This window comes from Spea bombifrons, chromosome 7, assembly GCF_027358695.1.
Source record: "Spea bombifrons isolate aSpeBom1 chromosome 7, aSpeBom1.2.pri, whole genome shotgun sequence".
In the NCBI taxonomy this organism is placed as follows: domain Eukaryota; kingdom Metazoa; phylum Chordata; class Amphibia; order Anura; family Pelobatidae; genus Spea; species Spea bombifrons.
Window position 1 is genome coordinate 17759309 of NC_071093.1, and position 21510 is coordinate 17780818.

The window sequence follows — 21510 nt, forward strand, 5'->3', positions numbered from 1 at the left end:
TGTCTTTGCTTTCTTTTCATTCAGAGGAGGATGATTTGGAAATATACACTGACACCAGACCACCTGGGTTCAATGCCAATCGCAGAAGGAGCAGAGCTGTCCTCTACCATCTGTCTGGACACCTTCAGAAACAAGACAAGAGCAAGATCAAACTCAACAATGTATGTATTGCTCAAAAGAAAATTGCATGCATCTATACTTAACCCTCCTGAAAATCCCCTGACAGGGCTGCAATTAGGCAGGAAAGGTCCTGTGAGATTCTGTTCCTCTTGTGGCCTATGCTTTTGTGTATGCATATAGATGTGTCTATGCAAACATTATGGTTGCTATCCTTATTTCTAGGACAGACTTTGTACCCAACAGATTTGAAGGATATTGTTACTTAAACATATGTGCCATTTCTGTGTTGTCAGTGATTTGAAGTCTAGCTGCCATTTCTGGGTCATATAGGACATGGCTGCATAGATGCACTCAACTAGACATCTGTCACAGGATCTTGTGCATGCAGTTGTACCTGCTGGTCTAAAGATATTAGGGGCAATTATAATATTTTAAATAAATGTTACCATATATACTGTATTTGTTCGATTATAAGACAAGGTTTTTTCACTGCCCATACACATAGCTGCCCATGAACACGCATATACATACACTGTCCTTACACACGACTGCCCACACAAACTGATTTTACAAACACCTGCCCATACACACACACATATATACATACACTGCCCTAACATACGCCTGTCCATACACACACATGTATAGACATATATTGTCCTCACACATCCCGCCTTCACACACACACACCAATTCACATACGCACATTTACCTACATTGCTCTTACACACACCTGCCCCTATACATACACCTGCCCATAAACACACTGATCTTACACACACCAGCTTACAAACACACACATATATACACATACGCTGCCCTTACACACCTTTCTCCCCATATATTACCTTTCACATCTTCCATTGCTGTCAGCAATGTGATTCACTATGTGGGTCCCAGAACTCAGGGCACCTGGGCAACTGCCCAGTGTGCCCATACTTTAAGATGGGGGTTCCAAATTTGGTGGAGGGAAAAGGGGGGGGGGCAATTAATAATCTAGGGGGGCAATTGCCACCCTTGCCCCCCGCTATTGACGCCTATGGACACTTGTGCTTTATTAGTGACATGTACTTTAAAATATGTATCTGATCTTTTTTACTATCCATTCACGTGGCCACAGGTAACTCTTTTATAAACACAGAAAGACCTGTATGAGTGGCAAAGCTGCTGACAGATTCACTTGTTCTTGCGTGAAAAGATTTTTAAAAATCTCCAAATAATATTTTTAGGATTACATTGAGCACATGATTTTCCACTTTTTAAAACAAGAGCACACCATTATATTTTTTCCATTGCTGGATTGCTAATCCTATTTGTATCACTGGCTTCACACCTACTACATACAAAATCCAGAAATTATGGATATTCTTACTCAGATATAGACAAGCTCATCAAAAGCAATGGAGGACTCATTATTTTGAAATCAGGACTGTTGATGGCACTGGCTATTGTTAAACTTGTTATTGCTTTTTGTCTGAACACTACGCTTGTAAATGTATGCACGTCCTATTATAGATAATAGTAGCTGTTTTTGGGAGTGAAAATGTTAAATGCTCCCTGACGATAGTCCCACCTAAATTATTAAACAATAAATTATCCTGTTTAGCTGCGCTGAATAATGGAAAGCATCTTTTCAGAGACACATCATAGGAACAGAGTTTAAAAAGGGTGCAGGTTTGCCTTTGGAGTCTGTATTCTCATAGTGCTATACCACAGGCATAACATGTGTGAGGCATTAAATCATCTGCAGTTTAATTATTTTTTACTTTAATTCCAAGCACTTGCACTGTTTTAGCTAGTAACTGTTTTGCTTAACAAAAGCATATGTAGCACAGATAGCAATATCAAATATATTCAATAAAACAACCAGTAAATGACATGGGCAAATAGAAAAGTATCTTCCAAGAAAGAAATGTTATTTTACTAAATATGTCTATATCAAATATATACCCTGCTGATACTTAATCATTGTGAATGGAATAGTAAGTTGCACACCCACACAAATACAGTATGATATAATTAAAATCCTTCTAAATTCCTTGATGACTACGAATAGCAAAGCACATAAAACTAGACTCAACATAAGGAGCATCAGAGGGCTGTAGTGGCAGCTAGCTCTTCCTATCGTACCTGAATTTCTTCCCCTAAGCCACCCCTTCAAATTGTCCACTCTGTTTTGGGGGTATATTCCACCCAAGTGCCTACTGCCTAATACCTTACCTACAAAACATTTTATATTTTATATGTTTGTAGCATGTTGGGGACCCAGAACTCTTTAGCTATAAGGGGCCTGAAAGGTAATTCACTTGCTCCCATTGTCATTTCAAAAAACACAAAAGTCCATTAAGTTCAAGCTCTTCAAAATTGCTGCGATCCAGGTGGTGGTATATAGCCAGTATTAAGAAAAATATATCCGTAGGACTGCCATACCACTCATGATAACGTTTACTGACGTCATTATTTTTCTTAAAATGGTTGCGATGGTGGTATATTGCTAGTATTTAAAAAAACTATCTGAAAATGTTTTGTGTAACAACTAAAATACCCATGCGTAGAAGTATAAAAAAGATACTTTTTTATTTCTAGTTTTAATCCTCAAATGTAAATGTTCTCCATAGAAAATTACATGAAAAAAATAAAATCAATATACATAGAGCTCTCGGTAAATTATGTAAAATTTAACAGTATTTTAGTGATTCACACTCACTTGCCGTAGAGCAATCCTGCACTAGTTAATGTATGGAAATGGAAAGATCCAGCCAATATTTATGATCACACCATCTCAAGGTTGGACCAGAAAAAGAACAAAATAGATACAGGAGGAGCTAGATGTCAAGAAAAATGTACTATGTATGAAAATGTGTTAATATTTAACATTAAAAAAATGCTACAGCAACTCCACAAGGAAGTCTAATTTAGTTCTTAAAACAAGCAGATCCTCCAGCTGTCCAGTGAAACTTCATCAGATGACTGATCACTCTTCCTCTAGTCAGTGTTAAATAGCTATAATTATGCATGCTTAAGGTTAATATGATAGCTACTTAAGAAGAGTACTGTTTTAGTTGGTTACAATTATTTGCTTGGGTTGCAATGACAACTGGTACCACATAAGTAAAGGGGGAATGAGACAAAAGTATAATTTTATATATGCAATAACTAAAGAATTCAAGTACTAATTTACATACAGTAAAATGCATTGGAGTCCATGCAAAATGGTCTCCAGTATGCGTTTTACAAGGTAGGGCTAGAGTAATGCTTTAAGGACTATTTTACCTCAGGAAATCAGAATGATGACAAAATGTAACAAAAGCCATCACAGATGTTTTAATACCACTTAATACCATTTTTTGGCTGAATGAATATTAGTCAATTAGTTGCGTAAAGTTATCTATGTTGTTTCAATATGGTACACAACATCTCTTGTGCCTCCTTAATTCAGTAGGAATCAAAGCTTCTCTACAAAAAAAAACAGTAAAAGGCCAGAGTCATGTTCTTGAAATTAAAATGTAACCTGACCTCTGGTTTGAATTTTACATGAAGGGAAAATTCTGAGATGGTTTTTAGAAACAGAAACTGTAGACACTCTGTGTATTAATGCACGTAATGTATTTATTTAGGGTACCATGTCACAGAAAAATGATTAAACAATTAATTGACTGAAAGGAGAGAAAATATAATATTCGAAGGAAGGAAGCTGAGAGCACACAGCTCACTTTGCTGTTTATGTACTCTGTAATGTGTAGGTAACATAATTATGGAAGGTGCTCACCTGGAGGTTAGCAGCAAAGAAAGATGGAAGAGAGGGGACATGCACAGGCTTTTATATGTTCTGTTGTTTTTTGACTGGGTGTTATTTTTTTCTACTGTATGTTAACTGTTTCATTGCTGCTAGGAGGTTACAGTAAAGAAGGATATGCAAGTATCAAGCCTCCTGTCTTGCTGTAAAATTATTGGCGTATACTCATATGTGTCCAAGATCTACATAAAGAATGGAAAGCCAATGTAGACTTGGACTTGTGATTAGCATGACCTTAAAGACAGATCACAATGGCTTCAGTTTAGTCATATGCAGAAACATCTGTTTACTTAGAGACTTGCCATAAGGTGGCTTGCATGCTGACTCCACTGGTCCTTGTTTTTCTCCTTTGCCCACCTATAGCTATACAGCCCTCTTCTATCTGTAAATCAGTTTGCCTTTGGTCTTCCCATTCCCACTCAGAGCAAGGTGCTCACATGTGAGGGCTGTAGTAGCATTCCTCACAATAAATCCACCATGTAGAAATTGTAGAAAGTTTCCTTTCTCTAACTACAAAACTGATCTTCTGTTCTACCGTGACATAAAATATAAAAAGTTTTTGTTTTGCAGGTTGGATTTTGTTCCCATTTCTGTATTAACACATGTGACTCTTGCTACCGTTTTACTATGTCAACCAGTTGTTGTACCACCTTGCTGGTTTGTCCTTGCAACATGATATTGTGTCTTTTTCATTCTTTTGGAATAAACATGTGTCTAACCAGTGTGGGAAACGCCTGTTTTACTCTTGTGTATCAGGTACTTGAATAAGCAGTAAAAAAAAAAAACAACTTATCGGCAAAACATCCAGAATGTGTAAAATTAATTCCTAGGCCTGATAGCAGAAAGGGTGGTGATGTAGGCATCCATCTCTAACCTCATTGCACCCTCCCTCTCATTTTGTTCTTTTGAGGTTCACACAATCCGTCTCTTTTCTCTTAAAATTGCAGTAATATATCGCCCTCCAGATCCTACCTCGCAGTTCTTTGATCACTTCTTTGCCTGGTCTACCTTCTTTGTCTCCTTTAATATCCCCTGTCTTTTTATGGGTGATTTTCCTTTTAACATACCTAACAACCCTGCCAGATGTAACTCCTCTCCCTGACATCCTCTTCTGGTCTTTTTCAGTGGACCAACACATGCCGAGGGACTCTCACTTCATCTGTTTTTCTGCAGATCATGCTCCATCTCAGATTTCTCCATCTCTCCCTTCTTTGTCTGACCACCACCTTCTAACCTTTTCTCCAGCACTACTTGATCTTTACGTTCTTCCCATGGGTCAAGGCTTTCCTCCACAATTATCACCTTTTTTTTTCCCATCTGCAAGACTTCACTCGTGCTGCCCCATACCTCTGGAACCTACTTCCACTAAACCTTCAGCTTTCACCCTCCCAACATTCAATAAAAATCTCAAAACCCACTTCTTCAGAGAAGCATACCATCTTAGTTGCTAGAACTTCCCTGTCACTGATACAACCCTCTCACTAACTCTCACCTTTCTCTATTCTTTATGTTTGTCCTCTACCTATTCATTCAAGATTGTAAGCTTATGAGCAGGACCCTCTCCACCTAATGTATTAGTTTATCTTAGTCTGTCAATGATAGTCTTGTCAGACCCCAGAATATAGAAGTGCTGCATAAAGTGTTGGCACTATGTAAAAAAAAAGATAATAATGAGGTACATGAAATGTTACATGGCTATACAGCATTAGAAAGAAATATCCAAGAACCTACACTATTTGAACAATAGTATTGACATGCCTAACCAGTAAACCAACAGGAAATTTGACGACATTGCATTCTAAATACTTCATATTAATGTCTATGTATTTAGAATGCAATGTCATCAAAGTCCCGATTGGTGTAATGGTCAGGTGTCCCAATACCTTTGTCCAGGCCCGGACTGGCCATCGGGCACATCGGGCATTTACAGGGCCGGATTTACTTAGGGGCTGATGGAGCTGCAGCTCCAGGCCCCTACCTTAAAATAGGCCCAGTCAGGACCGAAATGACTGGGCCTATGCGGCCGTCCTTAACACAGGGCAAAAGGGGCACCTGCCCCTTAAGCCCGCAGCAACCGCGACCGGGCCTGCAACTCTAGCAGCAGGCCCGCTACTTACCTGGCAGACGCGTGTGAGCAGCGTCTCTTCTACCACCAGGGAGACGCAGCAATCCAACGGAGCCATGTGACGTACATGCCCATTTACACTATGGAGGCCAGCACAATCAACTTATCAAAGAAAAAAATGCAAGAACAAAGAGTTGCAGGGACTTTGATGTCTGGAGCAGCTGCCCCTTTTGCCCCTTAAAGTTTCAGCTCTGATCCAGAGCATTTAAAGATGTGTGCTGTGATTTCTGTGACAGAATTGAAAAAGTTTATGTTGAAGTCCAAGAAACGCATTAACATCAAGCAAACTTTCATTTCTTGATATGCTTGTGCTGCCTTCGTGCTAATTTAGAAACAGTCTGACAGGTGTACAGATTACTTCTAAATTTAGCAATAGGGATTTTTAATTCCCTCAATTATGCATCCATAATTATCACTTTGATTCTTAATGAATTTACAAAGGGGCTAATTGCGTAAAAATATATAAAACCAGACTGTGTTCACTTCTCAACAAGGGCACACACACTCCATCTGACCCCACTTACACATCCATGCTCACACAAAAGTACACATCCGTGCTCAGACACACACACAAGTACACATCCATGCTTACATACTTACACACAAGTGCACATACATGCTTACATACATACACACATATACAACACACATATACATACATCCCACCCACTGCCCGCCCTCGCCTACCTCTCATCGCTCCAGCAGCTTGCTATCCCACTGCTCACACATTGCGCAAGCAGCCTCGGTTTCACCCTCGGGTCACTTATCCCCCAATATGCTCCTGTCTCCCGGAGCCGGTTTGAAATAGTTTAGAAACATCCCTTCCAACCTTGATCGGTGCGGTCCATGCCTTTAATTTTTTAATTTAACCCCTACTAATATGTGTCAACTGGTGGGGTGGAGTTGCTGTGCCTACCATACATACAGGTAGGAGGAAGGTTGAACTACAGTATTATAGTGTGCATGAGGTACAGATGACCCACAGACCTGTTAGGTCACATTGTGCGACAAGAAGGAGGGTTACTGACACTATCTGGGGCACAAAACATGTCAAGTTTTGTTTTGTTTAGGTATAGGTTTTTATGAATAACTTAACTTAATGCAGACCTGATCTTGGTATCCTACACTACATACACCACCATATTTGGTCATTTATTATAGAAATTCATAATTCATCATTTTGTGTTAATAGGTCAGATATTTTACCGATGTGGCATGACTCAAGACTTTTTTTAAAAAATCCCATGTTTTAATATCTGTGTTTACATTCAGGTAGCATTCAGATAAACATTTGTTGGACTTAGTTAACACTTCAATGTTTCCATATAACAGTAAAACTTGCAGGGTTGAACTTGATGGTCTTTTTCAACCTAAATTAATGTTACTATATTGTGGCACTACTCCTACCCAATCCATAGAACGCCTAACTCAGTGGTTGGTTGACTATGACTGGTGGGAAATTTCTATTTCTTTTTCTCATTTATCATTCGTTGTTCACTTGTTTTTTTTTCCCCTTGGTCTACTGTATATGGCAAGCTTAAGTTTTACTATTATTTGCTTTGCTCTATCTTACACAGTGTTAATATTTGATTTAGCTTCGGGTAGATATAGATACTAATGTGTAATTAATTATGCTGTTATAGCTCAGCAGGGGAATTAGAATTGTATAATGGCAATTAAATATGATAGGAAATACTATTGACCAGAGGTAAGTGCACAAGTGACAAGTGCACAAGTAACATAGGAAATAAAGCCAGGAACACTTATCAGACTGTGCAAATTGATCTTTCAAATACAATCATCCCTTGCTGACATGAAGCATGCAGCATGCTGGAGTTAATTATTAAATTCTATCGTAACCTAACTCAGATCTTCTGTCCATGATTTTCTAATCTTGTAATCTTGCCACAGAATGTGGCTTTCTGGTTACTCTCATAGTGATCTGAATACAGTACTATTGTATGTGTTGTATGTGGATAGACTAGTCATGGGTAAATTATATAAGAAACATGTATTTTATTTTAGTTGCACATAAGGGAATCTTTCACAGAAAAACATTGCCATGCATTTATTGGTGAATGTGAAGCAAAATATAATCTTGCTACAAGACTGGGATTGTAGGTTAATTTATTTTATTTATTATTATTAATGTATATTTGAAAAAAAAACAAGGCAATGTGTAGACCTCCCACCAATTGCACTAAAATAATAATCTAATTATTGTTTTTTTGTAATAACAAAGTTTACATTGGTGCTAGGGACTAAAATGATTTAGGAACTTCTGGAATATGAACCCATGACAGCTCTCATCCCACTCACCTAAACACCAAACCAGCTCTCTCAAAATAAAACACAGAGAAGTATTTCTCAGTTGATTTTTTTGCAAGAATTATGTATAATGTTACATGTATAATGTTAGAAGATATGAATAAAGTGGTCACATTAGAGTTTAGTGTCTCACAGTTTTGTACAGCATTATAACTGGTATTCTTTGTTTTCTACAGAATGTCTTTGGAGAGAAACCCACCATTCCAGAGTACAAAGTGGTTGCAATCCAGAAGTCACGCTTCATTCTGTTGCACTATGGCACCTTTAAAGCTGGCTGGGACTGGTTGATCCTCTTGGCCACATTCTATGTTGCAGTGACTGTCCCTTTTAATGTCTGCTTCACCATCACAAGAGATGACAGCATTTCATCTCGCAGCCCCCCAAGTGTTAGCGACATCTTTGTTGAGATCCTATTCATGCTTGGTATGATATCTCAGGATCAAGAAGATGGGTGATTTTATGTATATGTGTGTCTGACAATGATATCTTTAGTTGTCACTCTTTCTTGGAGCCAGAGTATACAAACAATAGCAACTTAATATAATATAAAATATAAGCAGTCATCCGCGCTTAAGTGTGAAAAGCATTAGTTGAAGCTTGGTTTTATAAATATATATATATATATATATATATATATACTGTATTTGCTCGGTTATAAGACGACCCCCCCAAAATTTGAATATTAATTTAGGAAGACAAAAAAAACCCTGAATATAAGAAAAAAGTTTTACTACTGAATATTTTATTCATATGTAAACTTTTTTTTCTTATTTAATAAAAACTATAATTGAGTAAAATGCATTTTTTGTTTTTATCTCCTTTTACTTGCCATCCTGACCCCAGTTATGCACATCTGCCCCCCAGATATGCCTTATACCTCCATATATGCCACTCTGCCCCCCAGAAATGCCTTATACCCCCCTATATGGCACTCTGCCTCCCAGATATGCCTTATACACACCTATATACCACTCTGCCTCCGATATTAAGTTTAACCCCCTATATGCCACTCTGCCTCCCCGATATTCCTTTTAACCCTCTATTTGCCACTCTGCCTCCCTGATATTCATTTTACCCCCTATATGCCACTCTGCCTCTCTGATATTCCTTTTAACCCCCTATATGACACTGCCTCCCTGACATTCCTTTTAACCCCCTATATGACACTCTGCCTCTCTGATATTCCTTTTAACCCCCTATATGCCACTCCGCCTCTCTGATATTCCTTTTAACCCCCTATATGCCACTCTGCCTCCCTGACATTCCTTTTACCTCCTATATGACACTCTGCCTCCCTAATATTCTTTTTAACCCCTATATGCTTCTCTGCCTCCAGAAAGCTATTTAAAGCCCCCCATATGCCACTCTTATCCTCCCTCAACTCACCAGTGCTTCTTTAGACTTCTCCCTGTGCTCAGACAACCTGAGCTGCTGCTGTCCGCACTATGAATGAGCACTGGAAGGTCTATGAATGAGCACTGGAAGGTCATGTGACATCATAGAAGCCCCCCAGAAGTGGAGGTTGCAGACACCCACCAGCTGCTGGCGAGGAGGATCCAGGTCCCCTGCAGGACTGCGGGGGATCTGGATCTTAGTCTTGTAGTCAGACCTCTATTTGAGGTCTTATTAAAAGACGACCTCAATATAAGAAGACGGTTATTTTTCAGAGCATTTGCTCTGAAAAAAACATTGTCTTATAATCGAGCAAATACGGTGTGTATATTTATATATATATATATATATATACATATATATATATATATACCGTATATATATACTTTAAATTGCTCTGCCTACATCAGCAAAAGAAAACTAAGCTTTAGATGTTAAAGTTTGTATTTTCTAATCCCTGTGTATTTATTTCATTGAATCTATAAAGGGACCTGTGTTAATTTATTTTCATTTCCTTTATTTTCCTAGCTAATAGCTACCTATTATCAAAGCCTCAATTAGGAAGCTTATTGAAATAATTTAGTATAGCAAAACCATCTGATTCACATGAGTAACAAACAGATTCATAGCTTGGCAATTGGGTAAACTGTTTCTAAATTCAGACCAAGATTCTTCTGAAGTTGAAAAGTATATTTACCTTGATTTGGGCTTGAATCAGTAGAAAAGTGTGAACATCCAAGGTCTAGAGCTGGGAAAAGCAAGAAAACCTGGACATCAAGATTGTGGTAGCAATGGAGTGAGGTATGAAAGTGCAGTGTAGTAAATGAAGGTCAGATAGGAGGTTGATGCTGTAGTCCAGTGGCATAATCAACACCTTACCATACTGAAACATGTATAACTTCTGTGTATACAATAATACCCATTAGGATCAGGGCAAAAAGGAGCTAATATTTACCATTGCAAGGTATAGCTGACAGCTTCACCATTTCCACATATCTAGTAGGATAGCAAATTTGGTAAACATTTCATTATCAGCTAACTAAATTACATTTGGTTTCAAGCTTTCAAGACTACTTATTTATCTTCTTCTGACATAGTATACCCTGACGAAGAGACCTAAGTAGTCTTGAAATCAAATGCATTTGAGTCATTTTCATCATATTTACGCAGTTTGTTCTTTTTTCCATGGCTTAACATGGTACGAGTCAATACCTCTAATCAGATATGTAATAAGTTATGACTCATAGTAAAAAACATAGTCTGCGTATGGTACATTCTAATTCCATGATAAATATTGAAAGGTTAGACACGTTAAACAAGATTTGTCCTAGATGTTCAGGTACAGAGACCAAAAAAAATCTACTGTATGTTCACCAGCATTAATTGAAAATCTAATAGAGAAAGATATTGTGCTTCCATATAAGCCAGATTTTCTACTCCATGACCAAATCATATTGCTAGGAAATATTTGAATGTGGACCTTTTCAATTACTTAAATTAATCAATTTCTGGAGAACAGACATATTTCCCCAATTGCACATAGCTTTTAATATTAAATCACATTTAAAATTAAACATAATATGTATGTGATCCTAAATCAAATGTAGTAGTTTATTTTGCAATCTTGTTTACATTTCTGTCTAGTTTAACCATTTTCTCCCCAGTGCAGACATCTTTGGTGTTAAAAGTCTTATTAGCCTTGAAAATATTGTTTGTATTGCCTGAATTTTCAAGAAAATTTTATATGCTTCCAAAATTACCTTTATATATTGTGCCCTGAGGCTCATCTGGATGTGTATCAACTGTAGGGCATTTCTCCTAATGGAAAACAGAGACACAAGTGTGCCCATTTTACTCCTAAAATGCTTTATCAGTTATTACATTATTTTTCCATAGGCAAAACAGATCCTCATTGAGCTGTCCTTTTAGCCGTTCAGATTCAGTGGAATCTCAAAGAGACTTTCATTTACAAAAGACGCTGTATCTGAATATTTAAGTAACCAAACAACTGATGTCCTGGGGAGCAAAATGTATTGAAAATATTCCTGTTATTATTCACTGACTGACTTAATGGCTAAGGCTGCATTTCATTTTCAAACATCTTCTTAATTATTTATAAAATCAAGTTGCAGTTTTCCCACGGGGGGGGGGAGTTATTTTAGGAAAAAGAAAACATGTCAATTCAAGGGCCCTCAAACAGTGGATTTGTGAATAGTGGCAATATTTAGAAGTATGTTCCCCTCCTGCTATGGTTCTCGACTACTAATAAGGATAATCTTTAGTTTTTATTAGATGTACATTTTTAAATCTGTGAAGCTAGAACAGGTCGTCTATGCTGTTGGTCAGCAAACTTACCTGCTCAATCATTTCTTTCCCTTAGATATTCTTTTGAATTTCCGAACCACCTATGTCAGCAAGTCAGGACAGGTGGTATATGACCCTCGTTCTATCTGTGTACACTATGCAACCACCTGGTTCTTTGTGGACCTCATCGCTGCCCTGCCGTTTGACCTGCTCTATGCATTCAGCGTCAATGTGGTGAGTGAATCCTCTGGTCACCTTTAAGGTGGTCACAGCACTCCAGATTTTTCCATATTTCTAGTCTCAAGTACCGTTGCTTCCTTTTCTAGAGAAAAAGAGTCATCTTTTGCTTTGAATGAAATCTTTATTGAAATTAAGAGACTTTTATTAAATGCAGCCCTCTTTTATTATAAGTCTTATCTCAACTAGCAGTGTTTGATTGCATGCTAAGCTTGCAGCTAAACACAGAATTTGGTTACTTAAAGATACACTCCAGCTCTCATATGCGCTTTAATGCATATGATAGCTGAATGTAACCATGTAATTAAAGTTGGTTCCATTCAAATGCATCAGAATCCCCTCTATGTGTTAGCTCTGTTTCCCTACCCTCAGCTATTTGACAGTAGATGCATTTGCAATGCTCAGATGTACTCCCATTGATTTAATTGGGAGTGCTTACTTGCCAGTGAATGTCGTGTTCAAGCAGTCAAAACTGGCATGAATAACAGAGAATGGAGTGGGTGGTACAGAGCAGCTTCTTAAGAAGGTTAAGTGGATTTGGTTTTTTTTAAACACAATCATGATTGCTTATTAAATTACATTTCTTACTAAGAACTTTAATATACTTTGATCTATAGTAAGGCTGGAACAGTATAAGCCCTTTAGATCCTCACCCCTTTACTTTGTTGTTCGTCAATAATCATTATGTCAGTGACAGTTTTCTGCCATAAGTTTCTTTTATGAAGACATGAGGAATGTGTCCAGTTTCTTGATCTTCCAGAATTTTATTTATATGAAGCTGTTTAAAGGGGGACCCATATCAATGTAACAGGATGTCTGCTTATTGTTTTGGGGGGCTATGTCTGATACCCTTGTCTTTCTTTAGTATTTTGGCGTTCATTTGTTGAAGACTGTCCGTCTGTTGAGACTCCTTCGTTTGCTCCAGAAACTTGATCGATACTCTCAGTACAGTGCAGTTGTATTGACTCTCCTCATGTCCATGTTTGCACTTCTCGCACATTGGATGGCATGTGTGTGGTACTTCATTGGACAGAGAGAGATTGAAGTCAATGACATTGGTAAGTGCCAAAGAAAATAAAATGAGGTTGCTTTCCTGAAAGCAGGATTCATTGCTAGGAACTGTTTGCACCATTTAGTGTGTCCCTACTCTACATAAAATGTAGTCCTTTATTCATATGTATTTATTGTTCCTGCACCTAATTACTGATTTTAATCTTTTTGAGTTAAATTTTTTTATATATGGGCACATACTTTAACCATGTTATGTGACAGCTGAGAGGTATAGCAGGTTGGTGCACATTATGCTAACCTACTAATTCTGTTAGATTGTACTATGATCTTAAGACCTCACATTTCCATTACAAATCTCCCTTACTGTATAATTTAAGGGAAATTATATACTGATTAATTTTCACACTCATTTATCAGGGGTTACTGTTTATATCTACTATGGAAGATGGAATTTTATGGCCCCATTCACACAGCTGTACTCGACTGCATTTGCAATTATGACAAACCAGAAAAATACAGTGCCTGGCCTGTGTGAAGGCTTTTTAGGAGGTGCACATCAGAAGCCAACTGTCACGGGAGCCTCTGTGCCCTGGGCTCCTGAAAGGGCCTGAGGGCAAGCCCACTCCCTATAGACTATTGGGCCTTTCCGTTGGAAGGGGTTCTGTTTTTGGGGAGGTGGGTACAGGGGGTCTGTTTGGACTACTTCTTCCCCCTGATACAGAATGCCACGTTTCCCCAATTACCAGAGACTCTAAAGACTGTGGAGCTCGGACACTTGGGGTACCTCCATTTTGGGAGGGGGGTTTATGTGTGGTATGTTACTCTAGATCAGGTAAGGACTTACAGTATTTGCACCAAGATCTAATGGAGCAGCCAGTTTCAGCCAGTTTCAGCCAGAATTCAGGGAACCACCCATGTTTACCATCTTCCCCACAGACTACAATAGCGACCTCCTACTGGGCTGAGGTGGACTGAGGACAAATACTTAGGGCCTGATTGAGAACTATGTGTGTTTGGCTGATACTATTGTATGTAAATAACCCCCTTAAATACCAGTGTGTTTCCCATTAAACTGAGTTCATGATTTTATCCTCAAGCAGCTAGTCTCAGATGAAGGGAAAGCTAATAAGCAAGAGGTTCAGCAGTCAGAGTAGCAGAGGAAGCCGACTTTAGCACATATACCCATTTGGTGCACCGAGATCCTTTACATTGATGGCAGTGGTGGGACGCTTCCTAGCTATCAAACCAGAGAAGCCCTTCAAAGATGTCTCAATGGCAGTTGGTGAAGGATCAGAGCTATATGATTAAGGAAAGATGTGGAGGAAAAATTCTGCAGCAGAGTGCAGAGAAGTTTGGCAATATACAGAGCCAACCCATCCAATGCAGCAGTCCGGGTAACGAGAGTCAAGGTGGGGAAGCAGATCACTAGGTTTCAAAATATTTGGATGGCTGACACGCTAGGATTGGATACCTCTGAATGGAAAGCTCTGACTTCGAGCGGCAAGTTATAGTCACCCTTGCTGTATTAGGAGGCCCCGTTCCAGAAGAGATGTGTCTGGAATGGAGAGCCCTGATTTGGCTAGAGATATGGGAAGATGCCCTGTGTCAGGACTCACCAGGAGCTGGAGTCCAGTGGCAGGAGATGGCGCACACCCTTGCAAAATAACACTGCTCAGAGTGACAGTATGGAGAAATCACTAGAGCAGTGAGACGGGGTGCACGGGGGCAAAACAGGTATGTGGTACAGACAGGGGATATCCAGAAGCAGAGTCAAACGTAAGCAGAGGTCAGGGTCGGCAGACAGGGTTCACAAACGGTGTATCAAAGCAGAGGTCAAAGTCCAGGAAATCAGGCATACAATCACAGCACATCCAGAAGCAAAAACAACAACCAGATACTGGGCTGGAGGTGAGGCAGATCTTTTAAAGCCTGATGATGAGGCCAGGTGAGAGAGACGGGGTTCAGTCCATAACAGCACTAGGTGATGAGATAGTGAGTTTAAGTCCAGCCAGGCCTCTTAAAGGGGCGGTCACGCCTTGCGGTCTGTGGGACTCTAGGTGATGCCTGACACCCTGGAGAATTGGTACAGCTGCCAAGGCAAAGTCTTGATCACCCCAGAGCAGCATGTCGGGGAACAGGTAAACTTGCGGGTCAGCTTACTGGTAGGAGAACCCACAGATGAAGTTATAGCCAAACTGAAATGTCTGGTGTGAAGGGAAGTTGGGCTTGAGGTTCGGTACTGAGCAAATCGGAAAATGCACTATTCACCAGAAGGTGAGGACATCCATGGCCCCAGTTTATTATTGGAAGTCTTTTTAAAGAGAAAAGTAGCTTTGGCAGTCCCGAGAGTTATCGATTCTGGGGCAGGAGGTGTTGCCGCCATCGGAAGTATATATGGAGCCTGACCTGAAATGGCTGGTCAGGAATGGTACCTCGCTGTAGATTACCTAGAACTATTTGAATTTGGTCCTTTACTTGTTTCCGAACCAGCAGATCTAATGGACTTAACACCCAAGGATGTTGGTCCAGGACATGTGGATGAAACTGTAATCTCCACACGTGGAGCACATGGTATGCTGGGCAGTTGGCCCAGATCTCCAACAGTGGCAGACAGCAAAGGTGGAGGAGTGTTGTGAAGTCTGCCATCCGACTAACTTAGGTCCAGACCAGTTGTATGTGTGGTACCTTGCTAGTCTACCTTTCTGGGGGGAAGAAATGTGACAAAAGCCTGTCTGTGCTCCTGGAGGGGCCTGAAGGCTAGCCTGCTCCCTACAGACTACGGGCCCTGGCCTTGGAAAGGGGTTCTGTTTTTGGAGAGGTGAGTACAGTGGGCCTGTTTGGACTACTTCTTCCCCTGGTACAGAGTGCCACATTTCCCCAATTACCAGAGACTAAAGACTGTGGAGCTTGGACACAAAGTTGGGGTATCTCCTTTTTGGGAGCAGGGTTTTATGTGTGGTGTGTTACAGGACAGAGACCTCTATGGCCAGTATTTGCACAAAGATCCGATATCTAGCCGGTTTCAGCCGGTGAGACCCGCCCATGTTTAACATCTTCCCCACAGACTACAATAGCAACCCCCTACTGGGCTGAGTGCAAACACCGAGGGGTTGATTGGGAACTATGTGTGTTTAGCTGTTACTATTGTATGTAAAGTACCCCCTTTTACTGTTCAAATATGAGTGTGTTTCCCATTAAACTGAGTTTTGCCCTTAAACATCCAGTCTAGGCTGATGTTTCTTGAAGGGAAGGTAGTAACGTGGAGTAGCGGAGGAAGCCGACTTTAGTAGGTATACCCATTTGGGGTACCGAGATCTGTTACACCAACGGCATGCAAATATTTGGAAATACAGTTCAAGGATGCTCTTTCTAACTAATCAACTGTTAACACCTTTTTTTGCCAAAGGGACAGTATTCTGGAACCCCAGGGTCAGATGCCTGGATATGAATGTCAAATGCCAGAAAATGAATAAGGTCAGATAGCTTAAATCGTCCCCTATAAAAGCACACAAAGTCTTCTGTATTTTCTTAGCTTTATTAGGAAAGTCACAGAAATAAAGGCACTTGTTGGTTGTATAATGTTGGAAAAGTGCTTCTCTAGAAGAAGGTGCTTTGTTATGGGTGGAAGTGCTTCTGCAAGGGGAAGGTAAAAACGGATTGCCTTGCAAGGGAGAAGATAATCAGAACCTGTACTCACAGAGGCTGCTGAGATAGAATGTCCAGGGGAGAGATACAGGGGAACAGGAAAACACCCAGGACAAACCAACTACAGAAAAGTTGCAGGGGAGGAGGAATAGCCCAATCTCAGCTATGAGAATTGGAAAGTTGCCAGGGCAACCAGCCACTTAAAGGGAAACAGGGAAATAACAAAATAAACAAACTCGTTCCATGACAGACAGTGACAATTTTGAAAACAAAATAGAAACAAATACTGATATATAAGTGGATGGTAATAGCCTATAATTGGTTTAATACAAAATAGAAAGTGATTAAGTAAAAATACATATGCAAACATGCAAATAAAGTATGTATTATAATGCAATCTGAACATACCAATGACGCAGATGACTTCTTGCACTCTGTGCATTCTCAACTTATTTTCTTCGCCATGCATTCTAAAAAGCCAGCCCCAGTGAATTTCATTACACATTGTCATTCCTGCCAACTAGACTCCAACTGGCCATAAGCCACAGATAAAACGTTATAGTATATGGTTAGGATACACAAGATTGTATGCTATAAATGTCAACCCGGGAAGACTACACATGCTCATTATCCCCATTTTTTCCTGCTACCAGTCTTGAATTTACATGTTTGAATGAGGATGGGAATACACCAGAGGAAAAGGAGCGTTTAAAGATGTGGGTTAGGGTTGGAGTAAAGACACTAGAGAGGGAGGATAGGAGATGTGAAGGTGCAGGGTCGAGGGGACAGGTGGTGAGGTGGGAGGACAACAGGACCTTGGAAACCTCAAACGGTATAACTGGGCTGGAGCAGGTGAGGATGGATTAAGGTGAGGAGGGGGATTGAGGTACTACATGATTGACACTATGGGGGAGGATGTTGTCCCTGATGGTGTCAATTTTGTTTTTGAAGTAGGTGGCAAGCTCTTGCGCAGAGAAGTTGGAGGGCAAGGGAGGTGCTGTGGGCCTGAGAATTGTGTTAAAAGTGCATAGAATAGATGTTTAGGGTTATGCGAAATAGAGGTGATTAATGAAATGAATAATGTTTGAAGGAGGCACATCCGTGTGGAATGCCATGGCTAAAGTGGACGGCATGGGGGATTGCGTACAGTTACAGGGGCAACCATATCTAGGGCTGAGGCTAGTGTATGGTTATACTGAGCTGTAGCTGTGTCAGGACAGGAGGAGGAGGATATACTTGAAAGGAGTGGCCGTAGTGTATCTGTAAGCTGTGGAGTGTTGAGGTTGCGGAGGTGTGTGTGATATGTCAAGATTAAATGTAAGCAGGCTGTTATCAGACAGACAGATGGGAGAGTTGGAGAAATGAGATGTGGAACAAAGGTGGGAGAACACTAGATCGATTTGGTGACCGTCATAGTGCGTCGGGGAGTTAGTCCATTGTGAGTCCGAGAGAGGAGGAGAGTGAAAGTAGTTTAGAAGCGGCACGTGAGGATGGGTCATCAACAGGAATATTGAAGTCTCCTAGAATTAGTGTAGGGATGGTGGAAGAAAGAAAGTGGCAAAGTCAAGCAGCAAAGTGATCCAAGAAATGCAAGGTGGGGCCAGGAGGTTGGTAGATCACTGCAACGCGAAGAGCAATCTGGGAGAAAAGCCGGAGAGAGTGTACTTTGAAAGACGAGAAAGAGAGAGAGAGGGAATTGATGGTAGACATTGAAGAGACATTGAGAGAGCAGTTTCAGTATAGGGCTTATCATTTTTTTATATTTTATTAATAGCGAAATGTAATTAACTACATTTCTATGGCTACACAAGTGTATATGTGGCCCACATTAATATTAGCATGCATAATATTTAACTTATCTTTGAGCATTCTAATTTCAGAAACTCCTTTTGTTTCTTTGTACATATAAAAATGTACATATAAAAATGGTGCCTTGGCACCGTGGAAATTGTCAGTATTGCTGGGTGTGTGATTGGGGCTGCACTGGGGAAGAAAAGCCCTAGTACTTTAAGGCCACTGGTCACTAAATGACACATGTGCTGCAGTACATTAAAGCTCTGGATCTGTTGCACAAGCAGCAACAAAGGAAAGAAAACTGAACCATCTGGAACCAGCCAACCAAACATTTGCCCAGTTTGCCAGGTAGGCAGGCTGAACTGACAGAGCATTGATGTGGACAGACTTAGTCCAATTGTTACGTAGTAACTTAACAATTTGACTTACAGAGACAACAGGTGAGGAGGGTCCTGCTCAAATGAGGTTACAATCTAGAGGGATTTAGGGTGTATTTACACAAAAGGTAAAAGTGCTGTTGTTAGGGATGGACCAACCACACTAGTAAAAGTATTGCAGGAGAGGGACTAGGAAAGGTGAGCTAAAGGAATATGGGAGGGCGTTAACGTGCAATGTTGTAAGCGTCCTTAAAGAAGTAGGTCTTGAGGGATTTTTTTAAGGAATAAAGCCACGGAGAAAGACGGATAGGCCGGGGGGGGGAGCATTCCAGAGGATAGGGGCAGCCCTTGAGAAATCTTGTAAGTGTGCATGAGAGCTAGAAAAGGAGAGGATAGAAGGAGATCATTGGATGAGCGGAGAGACCGGTTAAGAGTGTATTTAGAGATGAGTGATGAGATGTAGGTAGGGGAACAGCTATGAAGGGCTTTGAAAGTAAGAGTAAGGATCTTGAAGGCAGCCAGTGAAGAGACTGACAGAGGGGAGAGGTGTTAGTGAAGCGATGGGAGAGGAAGATAAGTCTGGCAGCAGCATTCATGATGGATTGTAAAGGGGTGATAAGAGGAAGACCAGCTAAGACAGAGTTACAATAATCAAGGCGGGAGATAATATGGGCATGGACGAGAGCCTTAGTGGCATGCTGTTTTAGGAAGGGACGGATGCGGGCAATGTTTTTAAGATGTAGACGGCAGTTTTTAGAAAGAGACTAAATGTGGGGGGTGAACGAAAGGTCGGAGTCAAGGGTGACAGCAAGACAGCGGGCATGGGGAGACGGGGAGATGATAGCACCATTGACATTGAGGGAAACTGATGGGGGAATCTTAGCGTTGGAGGGAGGGAAGATGAGACTTTCGGTTTTGGAGAGATTGAGTTTCAGGAAACGTGCAGACATCCAGGTAGAGACGGAGGCGAGACAGTTGGTTACATGATCTAAGACAGAAGAGAGAACAGGAGAGGATAGATAGATCTGGGTGTCATCAGCATACAGGTGGTATTGAAAGCCAAAGGATGCAATTAGTTTGCCAAGTGAGGAAGTGTAGAGAGACAGAGACGCTGAAGGTACGATCAGAGAGGTAGGAAGTAAACCAGGAGAGAGCAGAGTCAAGGGAGGGCTTTTTCAAGATTGGAGTAATGGTAGAATGCTTGAAGGAGGATGGGACAGATCCAGTAGTGAGGGAGAGGTTTAAGATGTGATCTAGAGTAGGGACAAGAGTAGATGAAAGAGACTGGGTGAGATGGAAGGGATCAGGTCAAGGGGGCATGTGGTTGGACAAGTGGAAAGAAGAAGATAAGGTACCTCCTCTTCAGTGACAGCAGAGAATTGATGTAATCTAGTGAAGGGAGAAGAGGTCAGTGGGTAGGAGGGTGCATAGTCAGAGGGAAGGTGAGGGCAGGGTGACTGTACAGATATGTCATATCTGAGAGTATCAATTTTGTTATTGAAATATGTGGCAAAGTCAGAGGCATTAAGGTTAGTGGAAGGGATAGTATTGATAGGTCCAAGAAGGGAATTGAAAGTGCTAATGGAATTGAAAGAGTCGTTCAGGGTTATGAGACAGGGAGGAGATGAGGGAGGTGAAGTAGGTTTCTTTAGCAAGGTTGAGAGTGGCGTAGTAGGAACGTAGCATAAATTTGTAGTGCAGAAAGTCAGCCATGGAATGAGACTTTCACCAACTATCAGCAGTGCGGGAACAACATCGTAGGTGTCGGGTTACAGTCGTGTGCCAGGATTGGAAACGTGAGCGTCGTGAGGAGCGAGTAGTAACCGGGACTACATCCTCAAGAGCAGATGTGAGAGTAGAGTTATAGAGAAAGGTAGCATTGTTAGGGCACGATATGTTAGAGATAGGAGAGAGGAGAGGGAGTAAATTGGTTAAGAACTTCTGAAGGTTAATAGAGCTGAGGTCTCTGGTAAGGTGAGGATAGGGTGCAGGGGAGTGAGTAGGAGGCAAGGTTAGAGAGCAGGAAAGGAAGTAATGGTCAGAGATGGGGAAAGGGTAGTTAAAGAAGTTAGTGAGAGAGCACATGCTTGGCAGGAACCACTGTTTCACTGCCTGAACCATGGCTTTTTTATACCTGTGGCATTTAAATCTGCTACCACTGGTGGCTACCCTTCACCCTCTGGAGCACTCAGAACTCAGGTGTGCCTTGTTGCCTGGGTTGAGCCCTAGTCAATACATCCAGCTGGGCCTTGTTACCTGGATTACCCTGCCCTTATGAACCTGCCCTGCCCTTCAGTCAGGGCCTTTGTATTGAAGTCTGTGGAGCTTTCTGCTGTGGCTCTGCACCTATACCATTCCTGGTTACCTGCTTTGTGTCCTGA

At 40.8% G+C, this 21510-nt stretch overlaps 1 protein-coding gene across 1 annotated transcript in view; it reads left to right on the forward strand.

Annotated features, from left to right (window-relative positions):
* The window catches only part of LOC128501308 (potassium voltage-gated channel subfamily H member 8-like), a 213783-nt gene that overhangs the window by 137177 nt on the left and 55096 nt on the right, over positions 1-21510 (forward strand). The window contains exons 4-7 of the mRNA XM_053470740.1: positions 25-161; positions 8546-8792; positions 12142-12299; positions 13168-13360. Coding sequence (XP_053326715.1) covers positions 25-161; positions 8546-8792; positions 12142-12299; positions 13168-13360 — 735 coding nt within the window. The remainder of the gene's footprint in view (positions 1-24; positions 162-8545; positions 8793-12141; positions 12300-13167; positions 13361-21510) is intronic.